The sequence below is a fragment of the Bufo bufo genome, chromosome 1 (assembly GCF_905171765.1).
Source record: "Bufo bufo chromosome 1, aBufBuf1.1, whole genome shotgun sequence".
In the NCBI taxonomy this organism is placed as follows: domain Eukaryota; kingdom Metazoa; phylum Chordata; class Amphibia; order Anura; family Bufonidae; genus Bufo; species Bufo bufo.
In genome coordinates this window covers 155387229-155404532 of record NC_053389.1, presented here as the reverse complement: position 1 = coordinate 155404532, position 17304 = coordinate 155387229, and the positions used below count along the sequence as shown (strand labels likewise).

Here is a 17304-nt window from a genome sequence, read left to right as displayed (position 1 = left end):
CTTGGATTATTTGGATATCTTACTCTTATCTTACTGTCTTAGCTCCGGTATAGCAGGCAGTGCGGGGGGCGGCGCTCACTCACTGACGTCACGTGCCTACGCCGCCTAGTGGGAGGAGCAGGCGCGTGACGTCAGTGAGTGAGCGCCGCCCCCCGCACTGCCTGCTATTAGCGGAGCTAAGACAGAGTAAGATATCCAAATAATCCAAGTAAAGAGCTCAGCAATGAGCAATGATTAAAGGGTTTCTATCACTTGGTATGACATAATTAGCTCTCAGACACTAGCGATCCGCTAGTGTCTGCTCTGGCCAACCATCCTAATATAACAGCTTTTGGGGCAGCCGTTTTGCTAAAAAAATAACTTTTATAAATATGCTAATGAGCCTCTAGGTGCTATGTGGGCGTCATTAGCACCTAGAGGCTCCGTCTACCTTCATACACAGCCACCGCCCAGCGCGTCCCTCCAGCCCGCCCATCTCCTGTTGAATGCGATCCTCCGTGTGACGCAGCGGACGAGTTCTCGCGCATGCGCCGTGCGCGGCTGTATTCGGCGCATGCGCAGTGAATGTCTGACCGCTTCCCTGCTCAGACATCTCCACTGCGCCTGCGCCGATGACGTCATAGTGCTCCAAGGAACAGGCGCAGTGGAGATGTCTGAGCAGGGAAGCGGTCAGACATTCACTGAGCATGCGCCGAATACAGCCGCGCACGGCGCATGCGCGAGAACTCGTCCGCTGCGTCACACGGAGGATCGCATTCAACAGGAGATGGGCGGGCTGGAGGGACGCGCTGGGCGGTGGCTGTGTATGAAGGTAGACGGAGCCTCTAGGTCAGGGGTGGGCAATTATTTTTTCGATGGGGCCACATGAGAAACTGAAAATATTTTGGAGGGCCGGGCCAAAAGGCTAAACTCAATACTGCATAAAATCACCGCGTCCTGGCACAGGCGGGCGTGATGACATCATCATGCCTGCCTGCGCTGGGATTTCACTACCAAATAGACCTCAGGCCTGTAGCCTATGACAAGTCTTGTCGCCATCTGCAAATTTTAAGGCGCATTGGCGACCATTTTGGTCGCCATCTGGAGCGCTGTATTGCATCAGTGACATGAACACTCTCCACATAGAATGTTATATTACATCAGTGACATCACCGCTCTCCACATATAAGTGATATTTTACATCAGTGACATCACCGCTCTCCACATATAATGTTATATTACATCAGTGACATCACCGCTGTCCACATATAGGCGATATATTACATCAGTGACATCACCGCTCTCCACATATATGTGATGAGCGGTGATGTCACTGATGTAATGTATTACTTACCGGTATATGTGGACAGCAGTGATGTCACTGATGTAATATATTACTTATGTGTGGAGAGTGGTGATGTCACTGATGTAATATATCACTTATAAGTAATATATTACATCTGTGACATCACCGCTCTCCACATATAAGAGGCATATTACATCAGTGACGTCATCCCTTGGCGCTGGGGTGCGCAGCCAGGGCCGGCCTTAGGTGTTCAGGCGCCCTGTGTGAGCTAACCTTGTGGTAGTGTTACCTGCAGTCCTATGTAAAACCACAGATAACACTAGTGCTAAATAATGTAGTAGTGTTACCTGCAGTCCTATGTAAAACCACAGATAACACTAGTGTAGATCATGTGGAAGTGTTACCTTCGTCCTTAGTGTGCCTCCCTGTGTCTATCGCACAGACTCCATGCTGGCGCTGCCTCCTCTTCCATCTTCTTCCCCGCACAGAACGTTCTGAAGCAGCTGCGTCAAGACATAGGAACACTGTGGGCAAGGTGATACACACAGGGAGAGACATACACACAGGGACGGGGACACACACAAAGGGACAGACACACTCACACACACACAAAGGGACGGACACACACAAAGGGACAGACACACACGGACGGACACACACAGGGACGGGGACACACACACAAAGGGACAAACACACACACACAGGGATGGACACACACACACACACAAAGGGACAAACACACACACACAGGGATAGACACACACACACAAAGGGACAGACACACACACACAGGGACGGACACACACACACTGGCACACTCAACATCAGCAGCAAGTCCAACCCTTAATGACCCCCACAATCCCTGGGGGGGGGGGGGGGGGATGTAGTAGCAGGCAGGAAAGCACACACTGTCCCCCTGTCCTATATGAGCCCCCCCCACCCCCACCAAATACCTGTAAGTTCTGTTAGTTGCTTGGCTTTGGCTGTGGCTGCTGGCTGGGGCTCCGCCTCCTTCCTCTTTCTGCCTGTGCGGCAGCTGCATCACGCTCCAGCAGCCACTGGTCTGCTCTGTTAAAGAGACAGGCAGGCCAGGCAGCAGAGCGGAGCGCAGAGCGGCCGCGGGCCCCGCCCCCTCCTCACTCCGGACAGTGACTCCGTGCTGTTACAGGGCCGGCGGCGGCGGCGGCAACAAAAATGCCGGGGGCCGGATTAAAAGGTCCGCCGGGCCGTATACGGCCCGCGGGCCGTAGTTTGCCCAGGTCTGCTCTAGGTGCTAATGACGCCCACATAGCACCTAGAGGCTCATTAGCATATTTATAAAAGTTATTTTTTTAGCAAAACGGCTGCCCCAAAAGCTGTTATATTAGGATGGTTGGCCAGAGCAGACACTAGCGGATCGCTAGTGTCTGAGAGCTAATTATGTCATACCAAGTGATAGAAACCCTTTAAAGTTAAATTAGTTACTGATTAGTTTATAAATATACTGCTGTGAGCGTCGGGGAGGGGGATCTGTGGATGGCAGTGTTTAGGGGGATCTGTGGATGGCACTGTAGGGGGATCTGTGGATGACACTGTTTAGGGGGGGGATCTGTGGATGGCACTGTTTAGGGGGGAGATCTGTGGATGGCACTGTTTAGGGGAGGGGGGATCTGTGGATGGCACGGTTAAGGCCTCTTTCACACTTGCGTTGTTGGGATCCGGCATGCACTTCCGTTGCCGGAGGTGCCTGCCGGATCCGTAACAACGCAAGTGTACTGAAAGCATTTGAAGACGGAACCGTCTTCCAAATGCTTTCAGTGTTACTATGGCACCCAGGACGCTATTAAAGTCCTGGTTGCCATAGTAGGAGCGGGGAGCGGGGGAGCGGTATACTTACAGTCCGTGCGGCTCCCCGGGCGCTCCAGAGTGACGTCAGAGCGCCCCATGCGCATGGATGACGTGATCCATGTGATCACGTGATCCATGCGCTTGGGGCGCCCTGACGTCACTCTGGAGCGCCCGGGGAGCCGCACGGACGGTAAGTATACTGCTCCCCTGCTCCCCGCTACACTTACCATGGCTGTCAGGACTTTAGCGTCCCGGCAGCCATGGTAACCATTCAGAAAAAGCTAAATGTCGGCTCCGGCAATGCGCCGAAACGACGTTTAGCTTAAGGCCGGATCCGGATCAATGCCTTTCAATGGGCATTGATCCCGGATCCGGCCTTGCGGCAAGTCTTCAGGATTTTTGGCCGGAGCAAAAAGCGCAGCATGCTGCGGTATTTTCTCCGGCCAAAAAACGTTCCGTACCGGAACTGAAGACATCCTGATGCATCCTGAACGGATTACTCTCCATTCAGAATGCATTAGGATAATCCTGATCAGTATTCTTCCGGCATAGAGTCCCGACGACGGAACTCTATGCCGGAAGACAATAACGCAAGTGTGAAAGAGCCCTTAGGGGAGGGGGATCTGTGGATCGCACTGTTTAGGGGAGGGGGGATCTGTGGATGCCACTGTTTAGGGGGGATCTGTGGATGGCACTGTTTAGGGGGGATCTGTGGATGGCACTGTTTAGGGGGGAGATCTGTGGATGGCACTGTTTAGGGGAGGGGGATCTGTGGATGGCACTGTTTAGGGGAAGGGGATCTGTAGGGGAGGGGGATCTGTGGATGGCACTGTAGGGGGATCTGTGGATGGCAGTGTTTAGGGGGGATCTGTGGATGGCACTGTAGGGGGATCTGTGGATGACACTGTTTAGGGGGGGATCTGTGGATGGCACTGTTTAGGGGAGGGGGATCTGTGGATGGCACTGTTTAGGGGAGGGGGATCTGTGGATGGCACTGTAGGGGGATCTGTGGATGGCAGTGTTTAGGGGGGATCTGTGGATGGCACTGTAGGGGGATCTGTGGATGACACTGTTTAGGGGGGGATCTGTGGATGGCACTGTTTAGGGGGGAGATCTGTGGATGGCACTGTTTAGGGGAGGGGGGATCTGTGGATGGCACTGTTTAGGGGAGGGGGATCTGTGGATTGCACTGTTTAGGGGAGGGGGGATCTGTGGATGGCACTGTTTAGGGGGGATCTGTGGATGGCACTGTTTAGGGGGGATCTGTGGATGGCACTGTTTAGGGGAGGGGGATCTGTGGATGGCACTGTTTAGGGGAAGGGGATCTGTGGATGGCACTGTTTAGGGGAGGGGGATCTGTGGATGGCACGGGGGGGAGGGGCCCATACATTTTTTTGCTATGGGGCCCATGCATTTCTAGCTACGCCCCTGATCCCAAGCATACCTCCAAGTCCACTAGAGCATGGTTGCAGATTAAAGGCTGGAACATTTTGAAGTGGCCATCGCAGTCACCAGACTTAAATCCGATTGAGAACCTCTGGTGGGACTTAAAGAAAGCAGTTGCAGCGCACAAACCTAAGAATGTGACTGAACTGGAGGCTTTTGCCCATGAAGAATGGGCGAAGATAACCGTAGATCGCTGCAAGACACTTGTGTCAAGCTATGCTTCACGTTTAAAAGCTGTTATAACTGGAAAAGGATGTTGTACTAAGTACTAAGATTGAATGTCACTTGGGGGTTGAATAAAACTGATAATGATGTGAGCACAGAAAATACATTTGTGGTTATTTCATTATAAATGTTATGTTATATTTGTCTGACTTACAAGTGCCTCTTTGATTTAATTGTAAACAAGATGACTGAAATGATCAAAATCAATGTCAAACTGGCCAAAACACTCAATTTCAGTGGGGGTTGAATAATTTTGAAAACAACTGTATATGTGACCTGGGATCTCTCCTATTATATGTGACCTGGGATCTCTCCTATGTGAGCTGGGATCTCTCCTATTATATGTGACCTGGGATCTCTCCTATGTGAGCTGGGATCTCTCCTATTATATGTGACCTGGGATCTCTCCTATGTGACCTGGGACCTCTCTCCTATTATATGTGACCTGGGATATCTCCTATTATATGTGACCTGGGATCTCTCCTATTATATGTGACCTGGGATCTCTCCTATTATATGTGACCTGGGATCTCTCCTATTATATGTGAGCTGGGATCTCTCCTATTATATGTGACCTGGGATCTCTCCTATGTGAGCTGGGATCTCTCCTATTATATGTGACCTGGGATCTCTCCTATGTGAGCTGGGATCTCTCCTATTATATGTGACCTGGGATCTCTCCTATGTGACCTGGGACCTCTCTCCTATTATATGTGACCTGGGATATCTCCTATTATATGTGACCTGGGATCTCTCCTATTATATGTGACCTGGGATCTCTCCTATTATATGTGACCTGGGATCTCTCCTATTATATGTGAGCTGGGATCTCTCCTATTATATGTGACCTGGGATCTCTCCTATGTGAGCTGGGATCTCTCCTATTATATGTGACCTGGGATCTCTCCTATGTGAGCTGGGATCTCTCCTATTATATGTGACCTGGGATCTCTCCTATGTGACCTGGGACCTCTCTCCTATTATATGTGACCTGGGATATCTCCTATTATATGTGACCTGGGATCTCTCCTATTATATGTGAGCTGGGATCTCTCCTATTATATGTGAGCTGGGATCTCTCCTATTATATGTGAGCTGGGATCTCTCCTATTATATGTGAGCTGGGATCTCTCCTATTATATGTGAGCTGGGATCTCTCCTATTATATGTGACCTGGGATCTCTCCTATGTGAGCTGGGATCTCTCCTATTATATGTGACCTGGGATCTCTCCTATGTGAGCTGGGATCTCTCCTATTATATGTGACCTGGGATCTCTCCTATGTGACCTGGGACCTCTCTCCTATTATATGTGACCTGGGATATCTCCTATTATATGTGACCTGGGATCTCTCCTATTATATGTGACCTGGGATCTCTCCTATTATATGTGACCTGGGATCTCTCCTATTATATGTGAGCTGGGATCTCTCCTATTATATGTGACCTGGGATCTCTCCTATGTGAGCTGGGATCTCTCCTATTATATGTGACCTGGGATCTCTCCTATGTGAGCTGGGATCTCTCCTATTATATGTGACCTGGGATCTCTCCTATGTGACCTGGGACCTCTCTCCTATTATATGTGACCTGGGATATCTCCTATTATATGTGACCTGGGATCTCTCCTATTATATGTGACCTGGGATCTCTCCTATTATATGTGAGCTGGGATCTCTCCTATTATATGTGAGCTGGGATCTCTCCTATTATATGTGACCTGGGATCTCTCCTATTATATGTGACCTGGGATCTCTCCTATGTGAGCTGGGATCTCTCCTATTATATGTGACCTGGGATCTCTCCTATGTGAGCTGGGATCTCTCCTATTATATGTGACCTGGGATCTCTCCTATGTGACCTCGGACCTCTCTCCTATTATATGTGACCTGGGATATCTCCTATTATATGTGACCTGGGATCTCTCCTATTATATGTGACCTGGGATCTCTCCTATTATATGTGACCTGGGATCTCTCCTATTATATGTGAGCTGGGATCTCTCCTATTATATGTGACCTGGGATCTCTCCTATTATATGTGAGCTGGGATCTCTCCTATTATATGTGACCTGGGATCTCTCCTATTATATGTGACCTGGGATCTCTCCTATTATATGTGACCTGGGATCTCTCCTATTTTATGTGACCTGGGATCTCTTCACCCCTATCTGCTGTTTCTGGGCTGGCTTGTGTATGACTCATCCAGCAGACGGTGCTCTCCACCGCCATCTAGTGGCCGCATGGCTCATGCCTCCTAGTCGCCGTGCTTCCCCTCCTAATAACCATTGTGCTCCCTGAACACCTTGCAGGGTTATTAGATTCACGCTGGGGAGACGCTGATGATCATTCCTTCCTGACGCTCTAATGCGGAGGGTCTGAGATACTGAGCCGTCCATCCGCAGGTCCCCGGCTCCAGCCCCCTATACTGACCGGCTGCCCCCATCACCGCTTGATCGGTCACTGCCCGTTCTCTCCAAGGTGCTGAAAGACATCCATGACCTCCTCCAGGGTCCCCACCCTGGGAACATGGCAGCTTTGAAGATGTAGGAGGAGGGGGTCCATCTCATCATCATCATTCCTTCTACCCCCTAACCTAACACAAGCCCTGGTTGACAGGACCACCCCTGGAAGGAATCCAAATCATCATGGCTACCTGGAGAAACACAGTGTTCTGGGGTCTGCTGCTGCTGCTGATGGGTAGGTGATCATTTCTAGGTCAGTGCTTGTGTGTGCATTGTAAAACAATGGAGAAGGAAATGGTGGGGGGGTCTAGAGGGGGCATGCAGCCCACAGCTTGTCTGTCTGATATACAGTAGAATACATTGAGGTTTCATCCATGACATCCATGTACATTAGACAATTACATTGTAACAGTGACTGTATCAATAATCTGACTTGTAACGGTCATCACAGGACTGCAGACACATGTACTACAGGCGAGGGGCTTACAGCTCCACCGTAGCCTATGGGTTCATCATGCATTGTATCAGTTTAGGCTCTTGATACATTTCACAATGATATAGGGGCCACAATGCAGTCACTCCTAGATGTCCTATTGAAAGTAAGGTTATGGGTTAGTGGGTTATGGTAGGTAAACTGTGGATTGTCCAACAGGTCCACCAAATGATTGCTTGTAACAAAAAAACTGACTACCATCTCATATAAGACTGGAATGGTTATCTACAGAAGTCCAAATCAATGAGAACATATAGCTAGGTCCAGAAATATTTGGACAGTGACACAAGTTTTGTCATTTTATGTTTTTACCAAAACATATTCAAGTTATATAATCAATACGGGCATAAAGTGCAGACCCTTAGCTTTAATTTGAGGGTATTCACATCTTAATTGGAGGAACGGTTTAGGAATTACAGCTCTTTAATATGTAGCTGCCTCTTTTTCAAGGGACCAAAGGTAATTGGACAGTTATCTCAAAGCTATTTAATGGGCTGCACGGGCTATTCCCGCATTAATCCATCATCAATTAAGCAGGTAAAAGGTCTGGAGTTGGTTCCAGGTGTGGTATTTGGGAGCTGTTACTGTGAACTCACAACATGGAGTCAAAGGAGCTCTCAATGGAAGTGAAACAGACCATCAATGGGCTATAAAAAAAGAAGAAAAATGTAAGGAGTGGCCAAATCAACAGTTTGATACATTCTGGTAAAAAAAAAAAAAAGGCTTGGGAACTCACAAAGGTTTGGACGTCCACGGAAGACAACAGTGGTGGATGATCGTAGAATCCTTGAATCCTTTCCATGGTGAAGAAAAACCCCTTCACAACATCCACCCAAGTGAAGATCACTCTAAAGAAAGTACGTGTACCATAAAAAGACTTCATGAGAGCAAATACAGAGGGTTCACCACAACTGGAACGCATTCTTTGGACAAATAAAATTTAGATCAACCTGTACCAGAATGATGACACGAAGAATATGAAGGCTTGGAACGGCTCCTGATCCAAAGCACACCACATCCTCTGTAAAACATGGTGGAGGCAGTGGGATGGGATGCATGGCTTCCAGTGGCACTGGGTCACTAGTGTTCATTGATGATGTGACTGAAGACAGAAGCAGCCGGATGAATTCTGACATCTACAGGGATATACGTTCCGCTCAGATTCAACCAAATGCAGCAAGGTTGGTTGGACGGCTCTTAACAGATGGACAATAACTCAAAATATACAGAAGCATCCCAGGAGTTTTTTATGGGAAAGAAGTGGAATATTCTGTAATGGCCGAGTCCATCACCAGATCTCAACCTGACTGAGCATGCATTTCACTTACTCAAGACAAAACTTGTCTCATCTCAGACAACGGGGGTATATTGCTACGATATTGTCTTATAGGTGTGTGTCCTACTGCTGGGACCCGCATCTATATTGCGAACGGAGCCCCGCAAAGTGGTAGCTGGAGGACTCCGGTCCGGCCACCACCAAACGCTGTCCCCATAGAAGTGAATTGGAGCGCACCGCGCATGACCGGCCACCGCTCCCATTCACTTCTACGGGCCCGACGGAAATAGCCGGCCCAGCGCTCGGCTATTTTCTGCGGCACCATAGAAAATGAATGGAGAGCGGCTGCGCAGTGTGCCCTCCTCCACCACTTTTGGGGTTCCGGTCTCGATATAGGTGCAGGTCCAAGTGGTGGGACACGAGACAGTTGGGGCGATATGCCCCCCTTTGTCTGAGATGAGAATACCCCTTTAAAGTAGAAGGATCCACAAACAAGCAACAACTGAAGACATCTGAAGTAAATGCCTGGCAAAGCATCACAAAGGAGGAAACCTAGCTTGGGTGGTGTCCATGGGTTCCATTGCCTGCAAAGGACTCTCTACAAAGTATTAAACCATTTTATTTATGGTAATGTTAATTTGTCCAATTACTTTTGAGCCCCTGAAAGGAGGAAGCTTTGTGGAAACATGGATGTAATTCCTAAACGTTTCACGGGATATTTTTATTCATCTCCTTGAATGAAACCTGAAAGTCTACAATTGCAGTTTCATTAGTAGTTGCAGGGCCGAAATCATGAAGATTGTGTCACTGTCTAAATATTCCTGGACCTAACCGTATATGAAACTCCTGCGCCATCTGTCCTCATTCCTTCACATGTATTTCCAGACAAGAGACTGGCACGGGAACCCAGTAAGTGTGTGGCAGCTCATTCAGAGCTGAATCGGCTCCAGAGGGAGGGGGGCACAGGTTGACTCTTACTCTAGGCTATTTATGGACATTGTGTGGGAACAAACACAAAGGGTGACAGGGCATCGCCATCTAGGATGATGGGTGTAGTAAGTGCAGCAGCTGGAACGGCTGGTGATTCCGTTTCTTTGCTCTGATCCTTCTAGTTTTATCCCGGGGTGTAGCTGGGGGGCTAGTGGGCATGTGTAATCAATGAGTGATGTCATCCGTGGACAATTATAAAGCAAAGGACATTGGTACATGAAATTGTAGCATTATATCAATTACTTCTGATAATGTATCTTTGCATAAATATTCTTCCAATGTGATCGGCGTTATGACTATGGTTGTGCCAGGGCAGCAGGGATCAGAAATCATGAGGACTAGCTGAGACCTGTTCCTTTGTGTACGATTAGAAACATTCCCCCTAATACTGGACAAACTGGGCAAGATTCCAGGTGGCCACACACACTAGTCAGTAGAAGTATTCTCTGGTTATCCTCTGATCATGTTCGACAATTGCAGTAGTGCTCATTTGTGCTGTCTATCCACCATGATTTACCCTGCTGCTGTCTGTTGAGATGGCCTGCTATGTACACAAACAAGCTCAGCTGTAAGCTAATATACGGAGAGTTACTTTCCATGACATCAAAGGCAGATCTATTATACAGTAAACTAAAATTAACTAGTTCACCATTGAGAGAGAAAACCCTTCTGGAAATACAGAAAGGAGGGATCCTGGAGATAGATCAAGTAATGAGCCAGCTAGGCAGATACTGGGCAGGGACTCCTTGACCCCAGTAAGGTGCCTAGATCTTATACCATGTCCTGTATACCTCTTACTGCAGGTCAGTTCAATGGATAGGACTGCTGAACACACTCATTGCCACGGCTCAATCTAAACCCAGCATAATGGTAATGATAGAGTTAAAAAAAAATGCCACGCCCCATAAAAGTCATATCTGTAAGTGGACTCATTCACTTATCAGTATGCTGTTTTAACTGTTTCCTTTCCAGACTGCCCAGCCTTCAGGGAACACTGGTTGTGACCACAGGATGTTCCTGGCATGGGCATGCCCTAATGCTCTTTGGGTTTTTTATTTTGTGTGGCTTGGCATCAATTACTAGTTTCTACAGACTTGGTTCTTTTACTGTATCTATGCAGCGAGCCCAGTTCTTTTACAGCGGGGAGGCTCAACCTGCGGTCCTCCAGCTGTTGTAAAACTACAACTCCCATCATGCCCTGCTGTAGACTGGTAGGTATAGGCTGTCCAGGCATGCTGAGAGTTGTAGTTTTGCAACAGCTGGAGGGCCGCAGGTTTTACAGTAATTACCTCTTCTCTTGGCATGGATCTGGTGCAGTAACCTCTTCTACCAAATGCTTAAAGGGGTATTCTGTCCACAAGTACACATCACATCTTCACTGGATAGGTGGGAAATGTAAGATGAGTGGGGGTCCAAATATATAATGTGGAATACCAGCTCACTATATCTGCGGTTTGAATGTATCCGCGTGCTCGGTGTCCTGGTTTTTCAACCTCCTTGTTCAGGTACAGAGAAATAATGGGTAAATTCAGACTCCAGCACTCCCTTTTTTTCGAAGTATCAAGTTCTCCATTTTTATTCAATAGTTGCACACAGACAATACAGGGCTCAAGGTCTCTCTGGTACAGGCTGTTGACGCGTTTCGAAAAGTCTTATTCGTAACAGTGGAGTGCATTTGATGGTCTCAGGTTTAAATAGGAACTCAAGTGTGTTTGATTGGTGCTATAGTTACTCCCACCTGTGACTATGCACTGGGTGGAGAAAGGAAATAGCATGGGGCAGTCATAGTTACTCCCCTTTGCACAACACTTGTTTCAAATGGCTGTCACCTGGAGCATCAAAATCATTCCGATCAAATGTCTGACATACAGAGAGTTACATAACATTTCATTAAAAACAGATTTGTTTCAATATGTACAGATATCTCTTCCAGCATATTAAAATTGCATAGCATAGGAAAAATAAAACAAGAAAAAGAGACAGGTATAGAAAGAAAAGAAAACTCTGCTACAAAATTCGCTGCGTTAAATAGGGATCCATTCACACTGTGTATGCGTTATTTTTTGGATTCTTTTTCAAGAGTAATTATAGAAAAGCTTTTTGGATAATACATGCTCATAGTTATATACATTGGTATAGTTCATGCACAGTATAAACGCAAACAGAACAAAGAACAAAGAACAAAGAACAAAAGAAGGGCATAAATATATTGATCCATATGTCACCATAAGTAATTAGTAAAAGTGCATGATCTCCCTTCTTAAGTTAAGGCCCTTTGGATATCTTGTCTCCAATTTAAATATCCAAAAGGCCTCTCTCAGATTGACTTGATGTTTTATGTCTCCCCCTCTGATGGATGTTTTTACTTGTTCTATAGCATAAGTTTGGAAGTATTTGGGGCTACGGTTATGTCTATCAATGAAGTGTCTGGCTGCATTTGATATGTTGGTATAGGAGGGATTGTCTATGTAATTGAGGTGTTCCAGAATACGGTTTTTAAATTTCCTTATGGTGCACCCTATGTACATTTTATTGCAAAATTCGCAGAGGATAACATAAACTACTGCCTTTGTATTGCAATTTATGTAGGACTTTATATTATAAGTCTGTGTCTGATCTGCATTGCAAAAAGTTTTTGTATTTTGTACATAGTTGCAAGTTCGGCAGCGCTGACTGCCGCAACGTGTAAAACCCTTATATGTCAGCCATGTGTCTGTTTGTGGACAAGATTCACGTATAAACATGGACGGGGACAAGGAGTTTCCTATTGTTTGTGGTCTTTTGGATACTATCCTACAACCCTCTTTAAGTACCGAGTTAAGTATGTTGTCCTCATGTAGTACTGGGAGATATTTTTTAACAATATTGCGGATTAGATTATATTGGCGACTATATGTCAGTACTAGAGTGGGTTGTATTTTTTTTGTGTTATTATCATTTTTGTTGTTTTCATTTAACTCCTCTTTTGTACCCTCTGACTCCATAATATTGTTATTTTTTCTTGTAATATATTCTGCTTGTTTTTGTATCCTTTCATTTTTACATTTATTTTTACCAGACTTCCCTTTGGTTGTATTTATGTTTTTGTTATTGTTTTTATTTTTATTTTTGAAAAGCAATGATTCCCTGCAATTATTTTTGGCTATTTGTAAGCCTCTTGAGATCATCCACTCAGGATATTTTCTTTCTGAGAGGCGCCTCCATATTATTTGGCATTCACGTTTGAAGGCCTCCAGTGTGTTGCAATTTCTCCTGGCCCGTATAAATTCTCCCACTGGGATAGATTTGATAGTGTGGTGGCAGTGATGACTGTCTGCCCGTAGAATTGTATTCCCTGCAATTTCTTTGCGGTACGTTTCTGTCTGGATGACCTTATTAGGGATGCCCGTAAGTTTCAGATCCAAAAAATTCATCATACTTGAATCCTCACTGTATGTGAATTTAAGGTTATAGTTATTATTTTGTATGTACTGTATGAACTTATGTATGAACCGTATTCTGGAACACCTCAATTACATAGACAATCCCTCCTATACCAACATATCAAATGCAGCCAGACACTTCATTGATAGACATAACCGTAGCCCCAAATACTTCCAAACTTATGCTATAGAACAAGTAAAAACATCCATCAGAGGAGGAGACATAAAACATCAAGTCAATCTGAGAGAGGCCTTTTGGATATTTAAATTGGAGACAAGATATCCAAAGGGCCTTAACTTAAGAAGGGAGATCATGAACTTTTACTAATTACTTATGGTGATGTATGGATCAATATATTTATGCCCTTCTTTTGTTCTTTGTTCTTTTTTCTGTTTGCGTTTATACTGTGCATGAACTATACCAATGTATATAACTATGAGCATGTATTATCCAAAAAGCTTTTCTATAATTACTCTTGAAAAAGAATCCAAAAAATAACGCATACACAGTGTGAATGGATCCCTATTTAACGCAGCGAATTTTGTAGCAGAGTTTTCTTTTCTTTCTATACCTGTCTCTTTTTCTTGTTTTATTTTTCCTATGCTATGCAATTTTAATATGCTGGAAGAGATATCTGTACATATTGAAACAAATCTGTTTTTAATGAAATGTTATGTAACTCTCTGTATGTCAGACATTTGATCGGAATGATTTTGATGCTCCAGGTGACAGCCATTTGAAACAAGTGTTGTGCAAAGGGGAGTAACTATGACTGCCCCGTGCTATTTCCTTTCTCCACCCAGTGCATAGTCACAGGTGGGAGTAACTATAGCACCAATCAAACACACTTGAGTTCCTATTTAAACCTGAGACCATCAAATGCACTCCACTGTTACGAATAAGACTTTTCGAAACGCGTCAACAGCCTGTACCAGAGAGACCTTGAGCCCTGTATTGTCTGTGTGCAACTATTGAATAAAAATGGAGAACTTGATACTTCGAAAAAAAGGGAGTGCTGGAGTCTGAATTTACCCATTATTTCTGAGTGGGGGTCCAATTGGAATGGGGGAGTCCAGTCCTCCAAAATGCGTCACTGCAATAAGGAGGAGTTGGACTAGAGCAACTTATGGGAGTGGTGTGAACAGCTAGGTGGACCCCTACAGAGTCAACATCTGTCCAGTGTTGTAACAGGAATACCCCTTTAAAGGGAACCTGTCACCGGGATTTTGCGTATAGAGCTGAGGACATGGGCTGCTAGATGGCCGCTAGCACATCCGCAAATTCCAAATCACCATAGCTCTGTGTGCTTTTATTGTGTAAAAAACCCGATTTGATACATATGCAAATTAACCTGAGATGTGTCCTGTCCCTGACTCATCTCACATACAGGACTCATCTCAGGGTAATTTGCATATGTATCAAATCGGTTTTTTTACACAATAAAAGCACACAGAGCTATGGGGACTGGGTATTGCGGATGTGCTAGCGGCCATCTAGCAACCCTTGTCCTCAGCTCTATTCACAAAATCCCGGTGACAGGTTCCCTTTAAGTTATCTTTTCAAGGTGTAGCTAAGGACCAAAAAAATAATAATGCAGGCACCGCACACTACCTCCACCCCAAACTCCCATGAGCCCCAGATGTTTGTGGGTTTTTTTGTTGTTGTTTTTTACTCCCTGCTTTTCTAGAGTCACAACTTTTTTTTATTTTCCATTCACATAGCCATATTAGGGCTTGTTTTTTGCAGGACAAGTTGCCACCATTTAATATTGCATACAATGTAGTGGGAAGCTGGAAAAAATCCAAATGTGGTGAAATTAGGGGGGGGGGGGGGGGACGCAATTCTGCTAAACAATTTTATGTTTTCGGAAAATACAAATGTGATCGCACTCTGCATCCAGCATTCTGTCCTGCCTCCATGCTGGATGAGGCATTGGTGTACATTTTGGCCAAAGCGTAATAAGCCACTCACCACGTCAAGGTCGCCTCTATTGAGTGGTCCCTAACACTTGTTCCTACCTGTTTATGGGCCCTGACAGCCACACAAAGTCCAGGGAATGCAGGTCAGCGTGCAAGCCAAGTACACTTTGCTTGTAACCCCGTCCGGTGCCATTACAGCTTTCATCGGATCCAGGGATGCAAGTACCAACATGCATGCTGAACCCACCATATACTTCTCCTGGAGCCAAATGGCTACTGGTAGGTTCTATATAAGCAGACTCAGTTTTATACTGACTTTAAAACCAGCCAGACTTTAAAACCAGCCAGAAGTATATGGTGGGTTCAGCGTGCATGTTGGTACTTGCATCCCTGGATCCTATGAAAGCTGTAATGGCACCGGACGGGGTTAAAAGCAGAGTGTGCTTGGCGTGCATGCTGACCTGCATTCCCTGGACTTTGTGTGGCTGTCATGGCCCATAGACAGGTAGGAACTAGTGATAGGGACCACTCAAATGAGACGACCTTGACGCGGTGAGTGGCTTAATACGCTTTGGCCAAAATGTACACCAATGTCTCATCCAGCATAGAGGCAGGGCAGAATGCTGGATGCAGAGTGCGATCACATTTGTATTTTCCGTTTGTATATGTATTTCGCCATAGTGATGTGCACCTACATACAGGTTGTGCTGACTCAATCCCCCACAATTTTATGTTTTGTTTTGTTTTTGTTTAGTTTTTTTACAGCGGTCACTATGTGGTAAAACTGCCCTGTTACTTTCATTCTCCATGTCAGGATCAATACGGTGAAACCATATATGTATAGTTTTTCTTGCGTTTTAATACTATAAACAAAAACAAAACAAAAAATTTTGGCTGCCATATTCTGACCCATATAAAGTTTTTTTTAGTTGGTAAAACAACCAAAAAATGCAAATCAGACATTTAGACTTTTTTTCCGTTTCACTGTATGGGATAAATATTTTTAGATCTTAATATTTCACATTTTGGGGAAAGGGGGGGTGATTTGAATTTTTATATATATATATATATATATATATATATATATATATTATTATTATTATTTTTTAAAACCTTTATTTTTTTTGTACTTTTTTTTCCCTAAGGAACTATAACAAGCAATCCTCAGATTGCTATTCTCATAGACTCCAATTCATTGGGTCCATGAGGATTTTATGAGGATTTCTCAGACATTAGGCCTGGGTGTATGAGAAACAGCAGGCACCTGGTTGCTATGGCGCCCGTTCCGCTCTCTGGAGTGGAGCAGGCACCATCTTTAAATACCTGATATGTGACGTACTAGAAAGTCACATGTCAGTAAGGGGTTAAAGGGGTTATCCTAGAAAAGATAATGATGACTTACATGTATCCTCAGGATAGGTCATCATCATCATCACATCAGCGGGGGTCCACGTCCCAGCTTCTTCACTTGTTTCAGGGAGCTGCTGCACTCACCGAAGTTCTGGAGGGTGGAGCAGGCTCCTGGCAGCTTTCCAAGGACAGCACCATACATCGTATAGTGGCTGTGCTTGGTATTGCAGCTCAGCCCCATTGACTTGAACTTGAATTGACTGCTTTGCTGTTAAGTAGCTCCCATTCACTGCAAAAGGATCTACGGAAACAGTGGAGCGTCAGACGCTCAGCAATCTCAGTAAGCCTGGCCAATTGGGCAGGCCTTCAGTCCCATCTTGCTGTGGAAATGGTGAGATGGGACAACCCCTTTAAGGCCATTATGACTAGGGATATGCAGATCACAAACATGTATTACTTTGTAAGGAAACAACTGCATGTGTTGCCATAGCCTCATTCTGTGCCAGAATTGGAAATACAGAGCCGCCAGATCTACAATGCAGACTCAGTCTAAATAAACTGCTCCAGTTTCCTAATTGTTCCAGGAAAACGACATCTAGTATAAATG

General features: G+C 45.5%; 1 protein-coding gene across 2 annotated transcripts in view; it reads left to right on the top strand.

Annotated features, from left to right (window-relative positions):
- The window catches only part of SCN3B (sodium voltage-gated channel beta subunit 3), an 87576-nt gene that overhangs the window by 16118 nt on the left and 54154 nt on the right, over positions 1 to 17304 (top strand). The window contains exon 2 of one of the 2 annotated variants that reach the window (XM_040431081.1): positions 7263 to 7481. In XM_040431081.1, the coding sequence (XP_040287015.1) occupies positions 7430 to 7481 (52 nt within the window). In that variant the 5' untranslated portion in view covers positions 7263 to 7429. Of the gene's footprint in view, positions 1 to 7117; positions 7482 to 17304 lie in introns of both variants that reach the window. The other variant, XM_040431074.1, reaches the window with a different exon arrangement.